Source organism: Lygodium microphyllum, chromosome 8 (assembly GCF_053477565.2).
Source record: "Lygodium microphyllum isolate KBCC chromosome 8, Lygodium_microphyllum_v1.1.10, whole genome shotgun sequence".
In the NCBI taxonomy this organism is placed as follows: domain Eukaryota; kingdom Viridiplantae; phylum Streptophyta; class Polypodiopsida; order Schizaeales; family Lygodiaceae; genus Lygodium; species Lygodium microphyllum.
In genome coordinates this window covers 66,144,523-66,162,493 of record NC_141142.1, presented here as the reverse complement: position 1 = coordinate 66,162,493, position 17,971 = coordinate 66,144,523, and the positions used below count along the sequence as shown (strand labels likewise).

General features: G+C 39.8%; 1 protein-coding gene across 3 annotated transcripts in view; it reads right to left on the bottom strand.

Annotated features, from left to right (window-relative positions):
• Window positions 1–6,539: 6,539 nt before the first annotated feature.
• SRX (sulfiredoxin) overlaps window positions 6,540–17,971 on the bottom strand; it is a 40,314-nt gene continuing 28,882 nt past the window's right edge. For 2 of the 3 annotated variants that reach the window (XM_087683054.1, XM_087683053.1), the window contains exons 4-5: window positions 6,869–6,985; window positions 6,540–6,774 (exon numbers count right to left, since the gene is read on the bottom strand). In XM_087683054.1, coding sequence (XP_087539180.1) covers window positions 6,707–6,774; window positions 6,869–6,985 — 185 coding nt within the window. In that variant the 3' untranslated portion in view covers window positions 6,540–6,706. The remainder of the gene's footprint in view (window positions 6,775–6,868; window positions 6,986–17,971) is intronic. The other variant, XM_087683055.1, reaches the window with a different exon arrangement.

Below are 17,971 nucleotides of genomic sequence, written 5' to 3'. Positions count from 1 at the left end.
GTGTGTGTGTGTGTGTGTGTGTGTGTGTGTGTGTGTGTGTGTGTGTGTGTGTGTGTGTGTGTGTGTGTGTGTGTGTGTGTGTGTGTGTGTGTGTGTGTGTGTGTGTGTGTGTGTGTGTGTGTGTGTGTGTGTGTGTGTGTGTGTGTGTGTGTGTGTGTGTGTGTGTGTGTGTGTGTGTGTGTGTGTGTGTGTGTGTGTGTGTGTGTGTGTGTGTGTGTGTGTGTGTGTGTGTGTGGAGAGAGAGAGAGAAGAGAGAATGCCATAAGGAAGTGTTTGAAAGAGTATGATATAAAAATGCAAAGATTATTAACCTCAAATAAGTTAGATCTCAAGCTCAACTATCTACAATATGCATAATCTCAATACTAAAAGAAAAGAATTTGGACTAGATATAAAATATACACACGTGCACATACAAAGACTATGATCCTATCACAAGTTGGAGAGGTCAAATTTGGGCTAGATAGATATTGTCCATTAAGGTAAAATACATCAGTTAAAGACTTGGAGAGATGGAATTGCGGCGATAAAATTTTGTTAGAATGTTGCTATTAAGACCTCAACATTGCACTTCAATAACAGAATTTCATACCAAAGCATACACACACAGCTATTCCAATGTATTCAAAATCTCAATGGATGAATTCCTTCAATGGTAAGAAAGCCCTCAAAACCAACAATGTGTACCAACGACAAGTATATCCAATCTTAACAATAAGTTGAGCATTGTCATCAAGGCCCTATTGTGGGTATGTGCAAATGAGATTCAATGTGCTTTGGTTTGGAGTTCACCAAGATAACTTAAGGGTTAAAATTTTTGAATCAATCATTCACAACTCATGACATTCCTTGTATCCATGTGCTGTGGTCCTGTGTCCTTCACCAACCTACCTCAACATGCATTAAATCCACTCTATATGCTTTGTTCACATTTATGTATGTCATCATCAATGCCTTTATCCTATTTCAACACCATTCAATTAGAACACATTCATTCATCTTGATAAAATTAATTTCATTTTTGAACTTTTATAATGTTTATTTTGTGCTCATTCTCAAACGTGAAAAGATTGTATTAATATTAAAGTAGCATCATGGATTACAAAGTGGACCATGCTAGGCCAAAAGGTCAAGTAAAGTTTAACATGCTATCATTATCTAGTCTACCCATCATACTAGATTCACCCCATACCAATTTACCTTATAAATTACTTTCTCCCAGTTTACTTCATTGTTCCTTCAAAGACTAAGCTTGGTTTAGCTTCCAAGATGTTATGCAATAAGAATAAGCTAATTGTTTGAATGGCATGTTCCCTTAGTTTACTCTAGGCCTTATGCACACCAAAAATGCATAGCATCATGAGGTCATCATTTCTCCCAACCCTCACTTGGATAGGATTTCCAACCAAACATTCTTAATGAAACATCTATCCTAGAGTAAGTGCTTGAACATCTCCTTGCATCAACATGAACATTTTCCATCGAAAAAACCTCTTCTAGTTTCCCTCCTATTAGTAGAGCACTTATGATCACTCGTCACATAAAGAGCCTTTCTTTGAAAGGCAATCCAAAATGGATTCCCATTCTTTTTTATGACTTTTGTAAATTATGCTTCCATGATTTGAATTTCCCACGCCTTCCTTATGTGCAACACTATTGGTTGTCTACCATAACCAAGCAAACTTTCTAGTTAAATTTGCATTTAACCCTACCACAAATTCTTTTCATGCTATCTTAACTTGCAAGACTCTTGTGATCACCTGTCTAGTCCTTGAAACTTCCAAACCATTTAAATTTCATGTAATCACCTCCCCAACTAAGCCTACATCCATTTGGCAAGTTTCACCTTTGTCTCAAGAATTCCCACCTCCTTCCAAGTACTGTAGAAGAGATGGTGAGAAAGCCAATGAATAGATCCTCTATCTCAATTTTTCTTAAGTTGTTTTTCCATTTTTTTTAGACTGAAGATCTTGTGCCATGATTCTAACAAGTTGGCTACCAAGCTCTACACCTTCATACTCTCAATAGCCCCAATGTGCAAGAATCTCAATTTCTCCATGGTTGTGGATCAAAGGGGCATACATCGGTGGCATAACCTTTGGGTGCCTTCTTTGGCAGACTTCATGGATTTGAATGATACCAAAGCTAAATTTAATATTGGTGATACAGAGGCAACCTAGCTCAAAGAAGAGAGAAGAATAATCTACGTCTAAGGTTCTTACAAAGAGACTGCTAACCAAAACACTAGACACAACCAATGGAAAGCTAATCAACATCTCCAAGAATAGGAAAGACTTTGAGAAAAAAGAAAAATCACAATTTGTTTAAGAAAACTAGAAGTCTATCTTTCCTAGGGACTATCGGAGAATTTGGTACTACAAGGTTAGAAGAGTGTGGAAAAGCACTTCATCTAACACACTTAACATGCTACTATGGAAGATATGTACCAAGAAGCTAAGCACTATATATTAGGTTGTGAAATTTATAATGCTTTCTCCTCTATGCCCACTCTACCTTAAGAGCAAAGAAATTATCCCACATGCCCTTTGGCATTGCTTATCAGCCCAAGTGGTATGGAAGTAAACAAGGCTTTGGGTTCAATCTACACATTTGAATGCTATTGTCAAACTTAAAACAACATTGTTTGGAGATACGTGCAAGCTTTATGAAGAATATTTGAAGGTCTAGAAAAAAATTAGAGCAATTGTTATTATAGCTCTTTGGCACAATAAGAACAAAGTGGCCATGGATAAGAGCTCTAGATTAAAAATTGATGTTCTTTTTGCATACATTGTAAGAGATGTTTTGGGTATCTCAAGAAAGATTAGGAGGGAAGAGTATGTCTTCAAGGTTGCATACAAGCACATGAAGAAAGGGAGGGCATGAAGTTTTGGTCAATCATTCTTTTCTTTTGATATACTTGTGGCATCTTAAAGGATGCGTTGTAGATATTCTGATAGCAATATCAAACGTAATCTTTGCATTTTAAATAGTACACATAAAAATAAACTATTTCCAACCAAATATACGCTACATCTTAGAGAACCTTCTATTTCTGCTATACGATAATGATATCGATCAACATCTAAGCCTGAGGCAAATCTTGCTACTAACACCTCTTTAACAACTTTCCACATAAAACCTTTTTCCCTACTTGAATGCTTAGCAATTACAATCCTCCTAGTAACTAGTATTTTTTTTTAGGTTATCCATTCCTATGGGAGCTAAGTATTTGGACACGCCATTCTTGCCCTATAGGAATTTGTAGATGAGGAAATCCCATTTTCTTTATGCACTCTTATTCAAACAAGTTGTTGGAAGCTAACATCTTAAAGTTAGGCATGCAAGTACCTTTAGTATTTTGAGCCTAATATGAACTGGCCACATGGTGGAACTCTAGTTTCTTCCTTGTCTTTTCCAAGACCCACACCACTTTGACTGATCCTCTCGCATCTAGTCCCACTAGATACCCCAAGTGCCTAAATATTTGCCCTCTGATAATTATTTTCCCCAATCTAAATTTGTTAGATCCTTCTTGGTGACACTCACCAGCAAAGAACTTTCCAAGGTTCCTTTAGAAGCATGATGCTTTTCATTAGTCTAAACTACATCCATAGCTTTCTCCATGTTCTTGAACAAGACTTGAAAGGATGATAGCACAAATTCATCAAAGCCATTAGTCATGCCACAAGCTTTAAGACAATTTTCCATTCATACAAAAAAACATTACACTCAAAATCCAAGCTAACCCTGGAGTCGTCTCAAAAATTTTGGTTGATTCAATCAAGCGAAGAATGGAAAATGAAATGAAGAGACCTCAAAAGAGAATGTTCTTGATTTAGAGAAGGTATGCGATAGCCTACTTAAGTTTAACAATAATGTAGCACTTGTCTTTTCTTACCAATTGTGCGCCAAAGGCAATGGAGACCACCTCATGGTTCAATGCCATACTCAAACAATGAAGGTGCAATGAAGCATATTTACAATGGGAAGAAAGGGTTTTTTGAGGTTGTTTTCGATCGAATAAAAGTGTGCTCAATGAATGTAAGTTTGGGGCAAAGACTTGGTATACATTATGCCATGGCAACCCATCCTTAACAAGGATTGCCCATTTTGAGTGGAGATCCCTAGGTTTCCAACCTACTTGTGAAACCTCTTTTCTAACATCACCAAAGGGTTGGGGAAGCTATTGTACATACCACCCTTTGCAAGCCCCTTCAAGAATAGGTTCTCCCTCTTACGGAACACACAAGGGTTGGGGAAGCTACTATACATACCACCCCTTGCAAGCCCCTTCAAGAATAGGTTCTCCCTCTTATGGAGCACACATAAGGCCAACTAGAATATCCAAACATAGACATCATGTACATGGGTGAACTTGGATAGAAACTAGTATGGAGAAAATTCAATGGGGCATGTTATGATTGTAGCCTATGGAGACACTCCTACATGGAATATTCAAATAGAATAAAAGAGAAGCCTGAAAAAGGTGTGCAAAAAAACCACATGGACAGAGCTAATCAAGAATGGCCATGCAATAGAGGGGAAAAGAAAAGATATGATCAACCAAAGAACCAAGACAAAAGTAGGATGGCAAGAAGTCCAAAATTCAAAAGGGGGAAAACATTTTGCAAAAACAAAAGGCAAAAAGCACAACAATCACATCACATCTTAGGAGCATTTCGAATAAGGCTGCAATTCCAATGTATTGTAGGAGCAAAGCAAATGCCTTTACTCATCTTGATGAAGTATCTTTGAAATAGTTGGATTGGAATATCCAAGCGAGGATGCAAAAATGCAAATGGCCACAAACTTGAAGGGCATAAAAGTGTATGGAGCTTGCAACCATGGTTGGTTCACTACACAAACCTATTATGATCAACTTGGGAAGTAAGGTGTATCAATGGATGCATAGTTAAATGAGCAAGGCAGCTTGTAAAATTTTGGCAAAGGATATGAAAAAATGGATGTTGTTGGAATCAAGGATGGAGAGAATCAAATTAAACAAGCTACTTTTAGCACTAAAGGATTAAATGGACATAGGTGCATCAACATGATTTGGATACAACATCAATGAAAGAACACGAATGCATGCGAAAGGTGATAGACCCTTTCATGGAGTATGTTTTCTTTGCAAAATGAGAAACTCAAGGTGAATCTTGCTATCTCACAATTATCAATGCGTAGTACAATCCCAAGTTCAAATTCAACACCGGAAGTTGGAGGATTCTAGAGGTGACAATCAAATAAAAAGGTGATTCATAGGACCTTATCAATATATTCAAGGATTCAATGATGCTAGAAGTAGAGTATGGTTATGGACGCATATGATGCATCCTCTATGACCTCTTGGTTTCAAGGGGTGTAGATGAGGTAGCATGCAGGACATTGTATGCAGCAAGCATACAATGTCCTAGACCTAATAGATATCAACAATTATCTGCAATTGGAGAAAACTCCACTAACCTTCATTGAGCCATCCAAATTATTGGGCAAGGCTAGCTCAATGGTACAACCTTCAAGAGGACCACCAACAGTGACTCTTCAAGGGGACTTCAAATGCTTGTTATCAAATCATGCTTCAAAAATCCTATCCCTAGAGTCTTTTCAGCTAAATAGCCTCAAAAGGAAACATAAATAGCTAATAGCAAAACTAAGGCATAACAAGTAAACTATGTTCAATTACAAAATTGATGGTTCAAACTTGATAAGAGGACATAAAGAAAGAGAGTGGAGACGCTTGGAGTGCCTTTATAGGCACACTGCGACAATGCATCAGCTTGCAAGATATATCGTGGTGCATCAAAGAAAAAGAATTGCAATCAAGGAACATGTCCTCTTCGCAAGAAGGGCCAAGGGGCAAAAACTATATCAATAGGAAATGGTATTGCGAAATAGAGTGCAAGTCAAGCAAACAAAACTAATAACAAAGATGAAGAAACTCAGCCTTTTATGCAATAATAAATAAGGGTGTTACGAAAGAAAGATTATAAGCATCCACTGCCATAACCAAACTCTATTAATATTAATCATCGCAACAGGATATGGGGTATAACCTAGAAAGTGGAAGAAAGAAAGAGAGAGGCCTCAGAAGGAACCCTGCGCATTTGTGAAACGGACTATTTCTAGGCATAGGTCTGTAGCAATTACTCAACAAAATCCATTATTTCCCTGTGCATGATGCCATTGTATCAAACAATTCAATCTAATCACACAACGAACACCAAATAAATTCACAATGATACTGCAGACTAACCGGACAACTTAACACATGGAAATAACTCCTATCGTGCCATAAAATAGCAGCAAGGCTTGAAAACTTGCAACTATTTATGATGTTGGATTGTGTCTGAATAGAATGCTTGCATTCATATACGTTCCAACTTCCATGCATGTTTGTGGATATGCTTGCCATTTACGAAGCACCTACATGTAAACAGTTGTCATATATGGCTAGATTTTTGCTGCAATCCCTTTGTTCTGCATGTCACTTGTTCAAATATTTACAAAGGCTTTTCAAGAACTGTAGCAAATGGCCATTTAACCAATCCTCACTACATTGTTTATATTTTTTCTTACAGATTAATTTACAACTTTCATTGTATCGTTATGAATTCTCTCTCCAGCATGTCCCATATTTGCTTATCTTTACAATCAATGGATTTGTGCTACAAAGTAATCTGACCACCTGTCATATTTACGTATCTTACATGGATCTGTTGTACAAAGTAATCTGACCACCTGCCAATGTCTCCAGCTCAGCGCAAGTGATGCCTTCAGATAAGTAACTTGTTAGAATGACAGAAGTCACTAAAACAATCTTAACTTTTATTATATAACAATCTTATGAAACAAAATTACTAATTACTTATGTTATTATTGGATGGCCACCTTAGGGTCTGTTTCGTGCCCCTGCGGATTTTGCATCTGATGGTGGGTAACCCAAGACGTTGATGAGCTTCATATCGATGACAACCAGAAAAACCTGCAAGAATGATAACACAAAGTCAGCACATGAAGAGGTTTAAGAAGCACTGGAAAAATAATGACAACAGAAAAGCCTGCATCAATAATGCACAAAACATCCAAGATGGAAGGCATGGCAATACAAGATAGCATTGTAAGTCTGCCTTGTACATGGGGAGGCATAAGAAGCAATGGAGAAAGTGGAGACAGCCCTTCATCACCACCACCATGCATGCCCATATATCCCAACATGAGTTTGTGTTCCTAGTGCTCAGAAGCACAAACAATGGTATGAATCCAAAATGTTGAGCCACACAGAAGACATATTGCAGATAAGCCAGCTACATCAACACAGGCCATCATGCCTAACTCCAACAAGTGGTCTAGACAGATGCACCAAAAATGTCACCGTTCGCAAGGTACTTCGTTTAAGGTTATGAAAGCAAGGAAGTAAATCTCACTCAACTTGACCTGATGGAATAAGCATTAACATTTCAGATCAAGTACCACCAGCTTCTCCATGGTTAGGAATCCTATTTAGTGTTCTGACCAAACCCTCAACTTGCAGATCAGAACTCGTACATATCAGTTTTCCTTTTCAGTGCAGTCTTGCAGACAGTCCATGCACTCCTCTCTTGAGACAATCTTTAATAAGGCCCTAAGAGAGAGTTTGAATGCTCCAAGTGTGAATGGATCAGGGTGATTGGCTATTCATGAATGCGACCTATGTGGCTCAGTTGTGGGACAGAACCCAGTCCATGCGCAACTTGAAGGTAGCATTCAAGGAAGTGCACGTGCCAATGAAACCCACATGTGCCATTCCAATTTCTATGCCAAAGGAGTGCAACTTGCTCGGAGAAATCAAGGTAATCCAATGGCTGCATGACGACTCTAGTGGTTGCTAAGAGGCTTCACCCTCTAGGATACTTCCAATGGATTTGGCTCGTCATGGAGCAAGTGATGGAGGAGAGGGCTAGGTGAGAAGACTTGAGCTTGTACCTTTGAACTTAATACAGACTTTGGATAGGGCCTTATTGACCAGGCAAAGCCAATCATTACAAACCACCAAGGCCCTAGAAAATGAGCTCAGCATATGCTACATACATTCCATTTTTGTCACGTCACGGGTGATTTCACTACATGATTACAACCTAAACTCCTGTTTGTGGACAGTGTTATAACATGACAGTGCTGCTCCAAGATCGTGGGAGTCTTTCTTTTGTGACAGAGAGATGATAAATGTCCACTACTCTGAACATTGATTTAAGATTTCTCAAGGAGGAGTTCATACTGAATCCTCTTGGTTCTCATACATGCAGACTCTCTCCAAAACTCTCTCCAATCTTGTCCATTTGTAGACTACACTCATTGACACTCACTCCTAATTGGCTCCTTCCTATGTGCAATTGGTGGCTCGCTCTGTTAGTGGTCATAGTCATCTCCTGGTTGTGAACCCTACACTCAATCAGTGAGGGACATTAGGAGCTCTGTCCAGATCCACTCATTTTGGTTACTTTTGGTCTTATTGTCCTTTGTCCCTACTTTTGGGTCCTGTCCATCTTTTTGGCCCGCAACACCACCCAAGAGTAATTTTCAAGGTTTCTACATGGTTACACCTCCTGAGACTACTTTAGTATTTCTTTAGGGTTTCTTGCCTATTTATAGGCACACCTATCAGATGATCCTTATCAGTTCTTGCCTTCTCACTTCCAGCACCCTCATTCCAGCAACACTGTACTACATAGAGGTGCTGATCATTGTATTCAGCTTTCATCTACTATTCAGCTGAATTCTCTCATCATTGTCCTCATCATTTCTTCTTGCACAAGTGTTCCTTTTCCATCGCCAACTCTCTAGCACTCTTGTTGATGCTATGCTCCTCACTCCTTCCTATTGTTACTATGAGTATACATTGATGGCTTGCTTTGGAGTAACTTGTGTGATCATCTTCATCATTGAGTAACTTTATATTGTCTTGTGTAGTATTTCTTGTTACTAAGTGCACAACCTTATTGCTTTGATTTATGCCTTACTTAATCATGTCATTATATGCATTATCTTGTGAATTTGTGATCACACTCCTTGCATCTCTCCCCCAAGCCCACCAAGCACTGAGCTCTTGATCCTACCTAGTCAAGACCTGATCAAGTAGACTTATAGATACTGCAGTTCCTGAGGGGGGAGTTGTAAGCCTACCTGCTTTAGGGTTTGTCAATCTGTCATCTCCTAGTTGTGAGCTCCTATCAAAGTCTGATGAAGACAGTGAAGCTCTGACAGTTTAGTGTGCATTTCCACACATTTCTTTGATTTCGAGCATATTTCTTGTGCATGTATTAGATTTGCCAGCTTGTGTGCTACCTTGCTTCACTCCAATTGCCCCAAAATGCCTTGACATTATTTTAGCATTTTTCTAGTGCAATTGGCCGGCATATTTTGCATGCACTAGCCATTTATTGCCAAATTGGTCAGATTTATGACCTTAGATGCCCCCCACACTTGGCAAATCATCCTCTTCTGCAAGTTCTTGTGCACACTCTCCAGCATATTCCTCCGACTCTGGTGCTGGCACCATCATTCTCAGCCTGATCTGGTGCCCTCACTAATGCCTTGAGCTGCATGCAAGGACTGATCAGTCCACACCATCATATTCAGCATTCATCTTCAGTCATTGCAGATTTCTTTCTTCCTTTTCTTGTTGTATCTCTTCCTTTCTCTTTGTGACTATGTTCCTCTTCCATTATGCACTCTCACATGGTATCATCGCCAAATGAGAAGAGAGAAAGTTGTTTGGAGCTGAGATGACCCTCCCAGACTGCAATCACAGCCATCTACATCATCATTTTGCTGAAACACAGCTGTTCTCCTGTAGACAATAGTCTCCATCAGCAAACGCAACTGTTTTTGCTGCAAGCGACAGTCCAAATCAGTATGGCAGAAATCTGCATCAGCACTTTGTACAATCAGGCAGTTTTTGGTGAAGGCGACAGCTGGTCTCCTCTAAGCAGACCATCTACATCAATTTCCTTGCAAACCTATAGCTGATTTCCACTATTCGAGGACCTATCTGCTAGAAATGCAGATTTTCTAGGTATTTTGCAAGTCAAAAAAATATATTATCACTAGTTTGCAGGCTTTGATGATTCAAAGGATCAACATTCTCATCATTCCTCTAAAAGGTGGCGAGATTATCACGATGATTATTGCAAAGACCAAGAAGAATGGAGGTCGACAAGTCCATTTGTGCGGCAGCCCTCTCCTCCCCCTCCCCTCCATTTTTCCCAGAAGACCCATCACCCTAGTCTTAAGATGCCCCCTATGGCACCCTTAGTGGAGGTGCATGTACTTCCTTCATTGCCCAAAGAGGACCACTTGGATGGTTCTAACTATTCATTGTGGCCGTGTAAGGTGGAGTGCGTTCTTGACACCTTTGACCTTTGGGAATTTATTTCCCATCCTATACCCCATCTCATGGAGGATCACAAGGTGGGATCAACAACCAACTATGCCGCCCTACCCCAAGCCAGATCCTTTCTTTTTATGAACTTACATGATTCTATCCTAGTGTCTATTCTCGTAGATTCAAGATTGCCACAAGATATGGAAGAAGCTAGTGTCTTTGTACCATCAAAAGACATTTGCCCACCATATATCCCTTAACAAGAAGCTTTGGAGGCTCAATGTCGATAATTCTCCTTCCATGGAAGAACCACATTAACAAATTGGAGGACATGAGCTTGCATCTCTTGAACAGACTATATCTTCTAAGGACATGGTCATGATTCTTTTGACTTAGCTACCATCTCTGAAATCTGTGTTAGCAATCATGTGTGTCTTGTGCATTCATCTCCTACCTATGAACCTTAGTTTGAGTCATAAGAGGACATTAAAAGCTCTGACATTGTATTTGTTTGTCATTTTATGTGCTTTAGGCCCTTTAGATGGAGGGCATATTAGTGCATTTCTTTTTGGGCACTTTGGTTCTACTACGCCCTATTTTGGGCCTAGCCTTCATTCCACCAAGAGGCAAATATATCTTTTGAACAACACTACTGTATCTCCGCATTACAGCAGTGCTTAATGAAAATCCAGGTCTTTGAATTCCCTTGCATTTGGAGCTAAAGGAGACTCTTGAAGCATATCCCGATTTCTAGGATGATTAACATAAACAGTAAGAAATTGGACTGCTCTCCTCCTATCCTTGCTTCTGACTCTTGCATAAGCAGAACCATCATCGAGCACCTTTGTTTCCATACATATTCTTGTAATATAGGACTATCCCAAAATCACTACATATGAGGAATTATCTTGCACAAAGAAGTGTTGCTCTTCTTGTACATCACCAATCGTTACTTTTACATTAGAACATGCAGCATAGAGCTCTCTCGAAGAATTATTTGCAGCCCTCATACGCCAACCATGATCAATGTCCACATACCATGCACCATTTTCATACAATCCATACTCAATGACATTAATCTCAAACCCATGGTCAAGCAAAGCAACAAAAGGAGTTTCGCACCCCTATTTTCACTACTGTTTCAGTGGTAGCCTTGGCCCAGTGATTTCTTGTGTAATGACTTCGAGGAATAAATCCTGGAGTCTCTTTCCCATATTGTTGCATATGCCTTACTCCACCATGCATATTGCTACAAGACAATGCATTTTCAACCACTTTCTTCTCTTTTCCACATACTGTCCACTCATTAGTAGCATTCTGCATAGATAATCCAATACTTACTTCATACTCATATTCAGTCTGAATACCCAATAAACCAGTTTTCTCTTCAAATTCCAGCAATGCACTAGTGGTATCACCAAGAAACTAACGCTTCCTCTTAATTATGTCAATGATCTCATCAGGAAATTCTTACTTGGCGATGCCAAGCACCTCTCCCAAGGTGAATTCCACCCAACTGTTTAAGATCTATTCTTCAAGAACCTTCTTAAGACCTGTGGCTGTCTCAATATCAGACTGCAACTTATATCCTTGTTGCTTGCCCTTCTATTTGCCCTCTTGTTGGCTATCCTATTTTTACTCCTAACTGACCTCTTCCATAACATGCTCAGGAGGTGGCTGATTTGCAGCTTTAGACTGATCCACGCTTCTTCTTGTCACTCTTTTAGATATCCTTGCATTATCTTCATTTCTCTTTCGTTTCTCTTCCACAAGTACATTCATGTTTTGTACCTTTGCTAAATATGCATACACTGAATATGCATCTACCAGTGATTCCCAACCACTTATGTCACGAATGTCTTGCTCTGCATGAGACATTTCACTATCAATAACTTTTCTCTTTTCAACTGCATATAAAACATGTGTCCATATTTCAGCCTTTGGACCAACCATCACTTGGCCATGCATTCTATCCAACTGTAGACCAAAAGTAAAAGCATGTACATCCGCATAAGCATTTTCTGCATACCTCTCTTTCCAAAATTCAAAGCAAGAGGCAATCTTGTTTCTTGTGCATGGATCTTGCTATCTTTCCAAAAGATGAGTTATCGTACCAAGGCCTCCTAATAGGTAGCCCAATCCTTTCTCTCATGCTGCAAACTATCACACCACGTACATCTCTTTCCTGGCTTAGGGTTTGCTGCCCATCCCCTTTCCTCTTGTCCTTTTTCATCCAATTTTGTGACCTTCAATTGAAGATCCCGCATACCTTTGACCAATTCATCTAATACATCTTCCCTAACATTGGGAAGAGTAGATACAACCAAAGGTTTAGCCACAAAAGTGGATGGCTTATTGGATACATCAACTGTTTTTTCCGTAACTGTGGGCAAGCTTAAAACATGCAATCTTTCTCTTCTTCTATGTTTTTTCACGAGTGCAGTAACAGCTTCCTTGATATACCTCCACTCTGTTTTAAGACCTATCTCTGTAATCTGATCCTCTAGTAAATCATCAAGCTTCTCTTGAAGCTCAAGATCGGCTACCTATAAAAACAATTCAATTTTCTAACTTGCAAGAGCTTGTTGTTCTGCAAGATCTAACTACTCAAATTGACTTTCAAATTCTCTTAACAATTCTCTAGCCACAAGACCCTTATTGGGTTGTAAAACCCACTCCTGAAAAGTCTTACGTGTAATCAAACTGGTATCTTCAATGTAAAAATTTCCCTGAGTGTCTTCTTGTTTCAATTCATATACAATGATCCGAACAAAATACCAACTCCATGCAAGTTAAGCCACTCCAAAGAATTTTATCTTTTGAGCATAGGTACGTACATATGCAGATACATTCCTGCCATTGAACAACTTCATCTCACACTCAATTGCTTGCAAAGCATTCATCACAACAGTTTCTGTTTTAGCAGAAGCATGCATCACCTGTTGTTGTTGTACCTACATAAGCATATTCATATTCTGCACTAACTGCTGCAAAACATCATTGAAAATTGTGTTCGAAGGTTCCCCCATCTTGTATTTCCTTTTGACGACCTTTCACATCGGGTTCACCAATGTCGAAGGAATTTTAGTTGAAAGGTCAAATCCACCAAGAATTAGAGATAGAAGAAAGTAGAGATAAGAGATGAAAGAGAAGAAAAAGAATAGACAAGAGGTAAACATGATAAAGACAAAGCACAATGAATTGAATCAATATATATTGACAAAACCTGAAATCCTTTGTCTGACACTACTCAGAAGTCATTAGTGCTAGTTCAAAATCTAGTATTTTTTGACCATCCATACCACTCACACTAGCACTAATGACTCAGATGTCATTGACTCTCTTGATCAATAAGAAAGTCGAATGATGATGCACTCCAGAGTTTTTTACACCGTGTCCGCTAATGGCATGACATCGTCCAGACATTGCTCATGCAGTGGGAGTTGTTAGCAGGTTTATGTCAAATCCTGGCAAAACACATTGGAAGGTTGTCAAGTGTATTCTTCGATACCTAAAGGATACACAAAGAAAGTGTATTTGCTATGGGCAAGATGCACTTAATTTGCACGGTTATTGTGATGCAGACATGGCAGGTGACTTGGATACTCGTAGATCCACCAGCGGGTATATCTTTAAGGTTATTGGTGGGGCTGTTTCTTGGTGTTCCAAGTTGCAGAACATCGTTGCACTCAGTACCACTAAAGCTGAATACATATCAGCTACTTACGCTTCTAAGGAAGCTATATGGTTGAGCAGACTTGCAGAGGATCTCGGCATGTCTATGGGTACTACAGTTTTGAGATCTAATAGCCAGAGTGTTATGTATCTGGCTAAGAATGCCATGTATCATTCACGGACAAAGCATATAGATGTGCAATATCACTTTATCAGACAGATTCTGGAAGATGGTCAAATCACATTGACCAAGATCAAAACACAAGACAATCCTACAAATGTTCTCACTAAAAATCTAAGCAAAGCTCAACATGAGCATTACATACGACTAGTGGTGTTGGTTAGAGGTTCGCTTCGGACCTTTAAGTGGGAAGTTGTTTTGGGATAAAGGCTCATTTGACCTCCGTGTAAAGTACACGCACATTATTTAGTTGTACATGTGAATGCACCCTTACATGCCCTAAGTATAAATACATTTTATTCAATGTGTTGGTACTCATATGGAATAGTACTTTCACTTTGCTCTCTCTCTCTCTTCAGCCATCACACTCATGCTCACTCCTCGAACTTCTCCATAGTACAGCTAAGCTTCAACACTAACTCCCCAAGGTGATTTGTTGCAAGATCTCCATCCATTAGAGGATATCGTCACTGCTAATGACATCGCTTCAATGCCTGTTAGTGGTATTGACACCTTTGCCTCTATTGTCTCTGACCGTCTATTAAGCTCTGTTTCTGAGACCCTACATATTCCAAACTTGGGCTTCAATCTTCTCTCAATTCATGGCCTTCCTAGACTTGGAACCTACGTTGTCTTCACTGAGCTGGCAGTCTTTGTTAATGATTATTCTACACAAGCCACTTTTGTGACAGGTTGGCAAGAGAGGGAGCTACCTATGCTCCATTTCCCTTCCCTTGGGCAAGGCCCTTCAGGGCAGCTTTCTATAGTTGCATCCATTCCTAATTGTACACCCTTTATCCCAAAAGTCGCTTCCCATCCCCCACCCTCTCCTTTGGTGGTTCTCCCATACCTCCCATCCTTTTCAAAGGGAAACAATACCAATGATGGGGCTATGGATTTCTTGGCCCTTTGTGTTTCAAAAAGGGCTTCCCAAGATTGTGAGAAGTTTCTTTAAGGCTTCCAGTCTACCTTGGGCCTTTTGTTTATGCAACTACCTCTTTTCTTCCTCATCAAGACACTATCCCTTGCCGCTTCGCCCTTGGACCTTGTTGTTTCTATGCAACTTATAATGCCTTCAATAGTTCCTCACTATTGCCTCCTAGTTGGGTTAGAGGCTTGGCTCACTCCTCCCTAACTGGCATTTTCAAGAGTGATCTGTTCAAGGCCTCTTCATTTCCCTTGCCCTTTAGCGGCCTTCCATTTGATCAGATTTTTCTATAGAGAGGAGGTCTTGCTCCTTGGTTGGCTTTCTTCATCAATAGACTTAATCGACATTGATACTCTTCCTACCGCCCTTAGACCCGCATGTTCTTTCTCCTTTCACCACATCCAAGATCTAAGAGGGGGTGCTAGCTATCATTCTGTCTCCTATGATCATCTCTTGCCTGTGAGCCTCTCAAACGAGAACATTAGGAGCTCTGACATTTTATTTTATGTCATTTTATGTGCTCTAGGCACTTTAAATGGAGGGCACATTAGTGCATTTCTTGTCCTAGGCATCTTATTCTAGGCCTAGCCACTTTATAATCAGTGTGGCCCCAAATTGCCTATATATAGGCGGCCTACTCTCCCATTCTCATTATCCATCATTGATCCTCCGTGATCAGCCAGCCCTCATTCTCTCATCCCCCTGCTAGCATTTGGCACCCACACTGACACATGAGCTGTGTGTTGGGGCTGACTATTGCAACCTTGTACCTTCAACCATTGCAATCACATTGTTCCTTCTCTCACCTACATTCTCTCTTTGTCTCCTCTCCATATTCACTTTCCTCTTTCCATTACCCACTCTCACAATTTGATGTATTCTATACCAGTCTTCTAGCTTTGAGAACCCGAGATACTCTTAATTGGAAGGACCTTGCCCCGCAAGTCTTGGAGCATAGCAAATGACTCAAAAATATAGGCGTCAATGGATCCGGCTCCATGAAGGCTTTTACAACCAATTCAAGGGGAAGGAAGAACAAGGAGAAGCCCAAGGCCGAGAAAAAGAAGGACAAAAAGGATGATTCAAAGGATTCCAAGAAGAAGCTTAATTGCCCCCGATAGAGTGTACTTACTAAACTAAAAGAATAAGAATGAAAGGTACAAGATAGGTCTAAGATAGACCTAGCTCTGACTCAACTAGAGTTAACTGACTCTAACTCTAACTCTAAGAGTGGTGACACAACTTATAACTTTAGTTGTGTTCACACTAAGGAGTGGAAATGAACTAAAGACTAAAACATTAGACACTGCCCATAGAATTGGCAAATTCTAACAACCCCCTATAGTGCCAATGTGGTAAAGTACAAGAATGATCAATCATTAAACGGTAGCAAGTTTAAGGACTTGTGAAAAGCCTCAAACTTCTCACTAGGAACATACAGCAAGCTGATCTCTCCTACATAGCATCTCTCTTTGGCATAATGGTAATGCAACTCAATATGTTTCGTGCGAGTATGATACACAAGATTTCGTGCCACTCCAATAGCACTCTAACTGTCAAAAAAAATGGGTGTAGGACCCTTCAATGGTAAATGTAGATCAGCCAACAATCTACGCAACCATACACATGCCATTGTTGCCGTAAAGGCTGCCCTATACTCAGCCTCACAAGACGAGGTAGCCATTGTAGGCTATTCTTGCTTAGCCATGAAAGGCATGAACTGCCCAAAAAGAAACAATGTCCACTACTAGACTACTTAGTGTCTGCATCACCAGCCCAATCTAAATCATTATAAGCTTGTAATTGCAAGTCTCCCCCCTGGGAAATAATAATACATGTGACTCAATACCTTGCAAGTATCTAGAGATCCGCTTAACAGCTTGCCAATGTATACTCCATGGGCTATGCATATACCTGCTCACTTGAGATACCACATACTGAATGTCAAGGCGTGTGTTGCAAATAAATAAGATAGTAGCCTCGTTGTAAATTGCAACATCAAATCTCTCTTCACCATCATGCATAGACAGCTTTAAGCCTAGCTCCATAGGAGTGCATATAGGTTTGCAATCTTGCATATTAAACCTATGTAACAACTTATACACATATTGTGACTGTGACAATGATATCATGCTGATTTTGGGTGAACTAAATCCCCAAATAATAGTGTAGACAGCCCATATCTGACATAACAAATGCATGTTTTAATTCAGCCTTGAAGCCTACAATTTTTGCTTCAAAAGGTCCAATAAGTAGCATGTCATCTACATAAAGAATGATAATCAGCAAGTTTCCCCCCAGTTCATTCTTAATGTATAGAGTGGGAGCAATTGGACTATTTCTAAACCCTTTGTTGGCCAAATATGCATGAATTTTTGCAGCCATAACAATTACACATCTCACCGTACTCATACAGGATGTAGAAGCAAAAGTCATCAATATTCACACGATGGAGAGAGGCGTCCCCATAGCTGCCATTTAATACAAATTGTTGTTTGCATCATTAAAAATACTTTCATTGCAACAACCTGTGGGAGGGACACTTTAAAAAATGCTTTAATCGTTTGGAAATAACTCCTATTAATGCAAAAGCGCTCGATACTCGATCCCCTCACCTTGAATCCATTAATGCAAAAGCAATTAGTACTCGATCCCCAAACCCTAAACCAGTTAATGCACTAGCTCTTCCATTAAACTAGACTCCGCAAGTATTTGGTTGTTTTCTTACTATCACATTCGCATGGTCCTCTATTCTAACTCTAACCTACCCAGCCATCTGTTGAGCCTTTGTGCCCTCCACTAAGCCAGCCAAACCTACGGACAT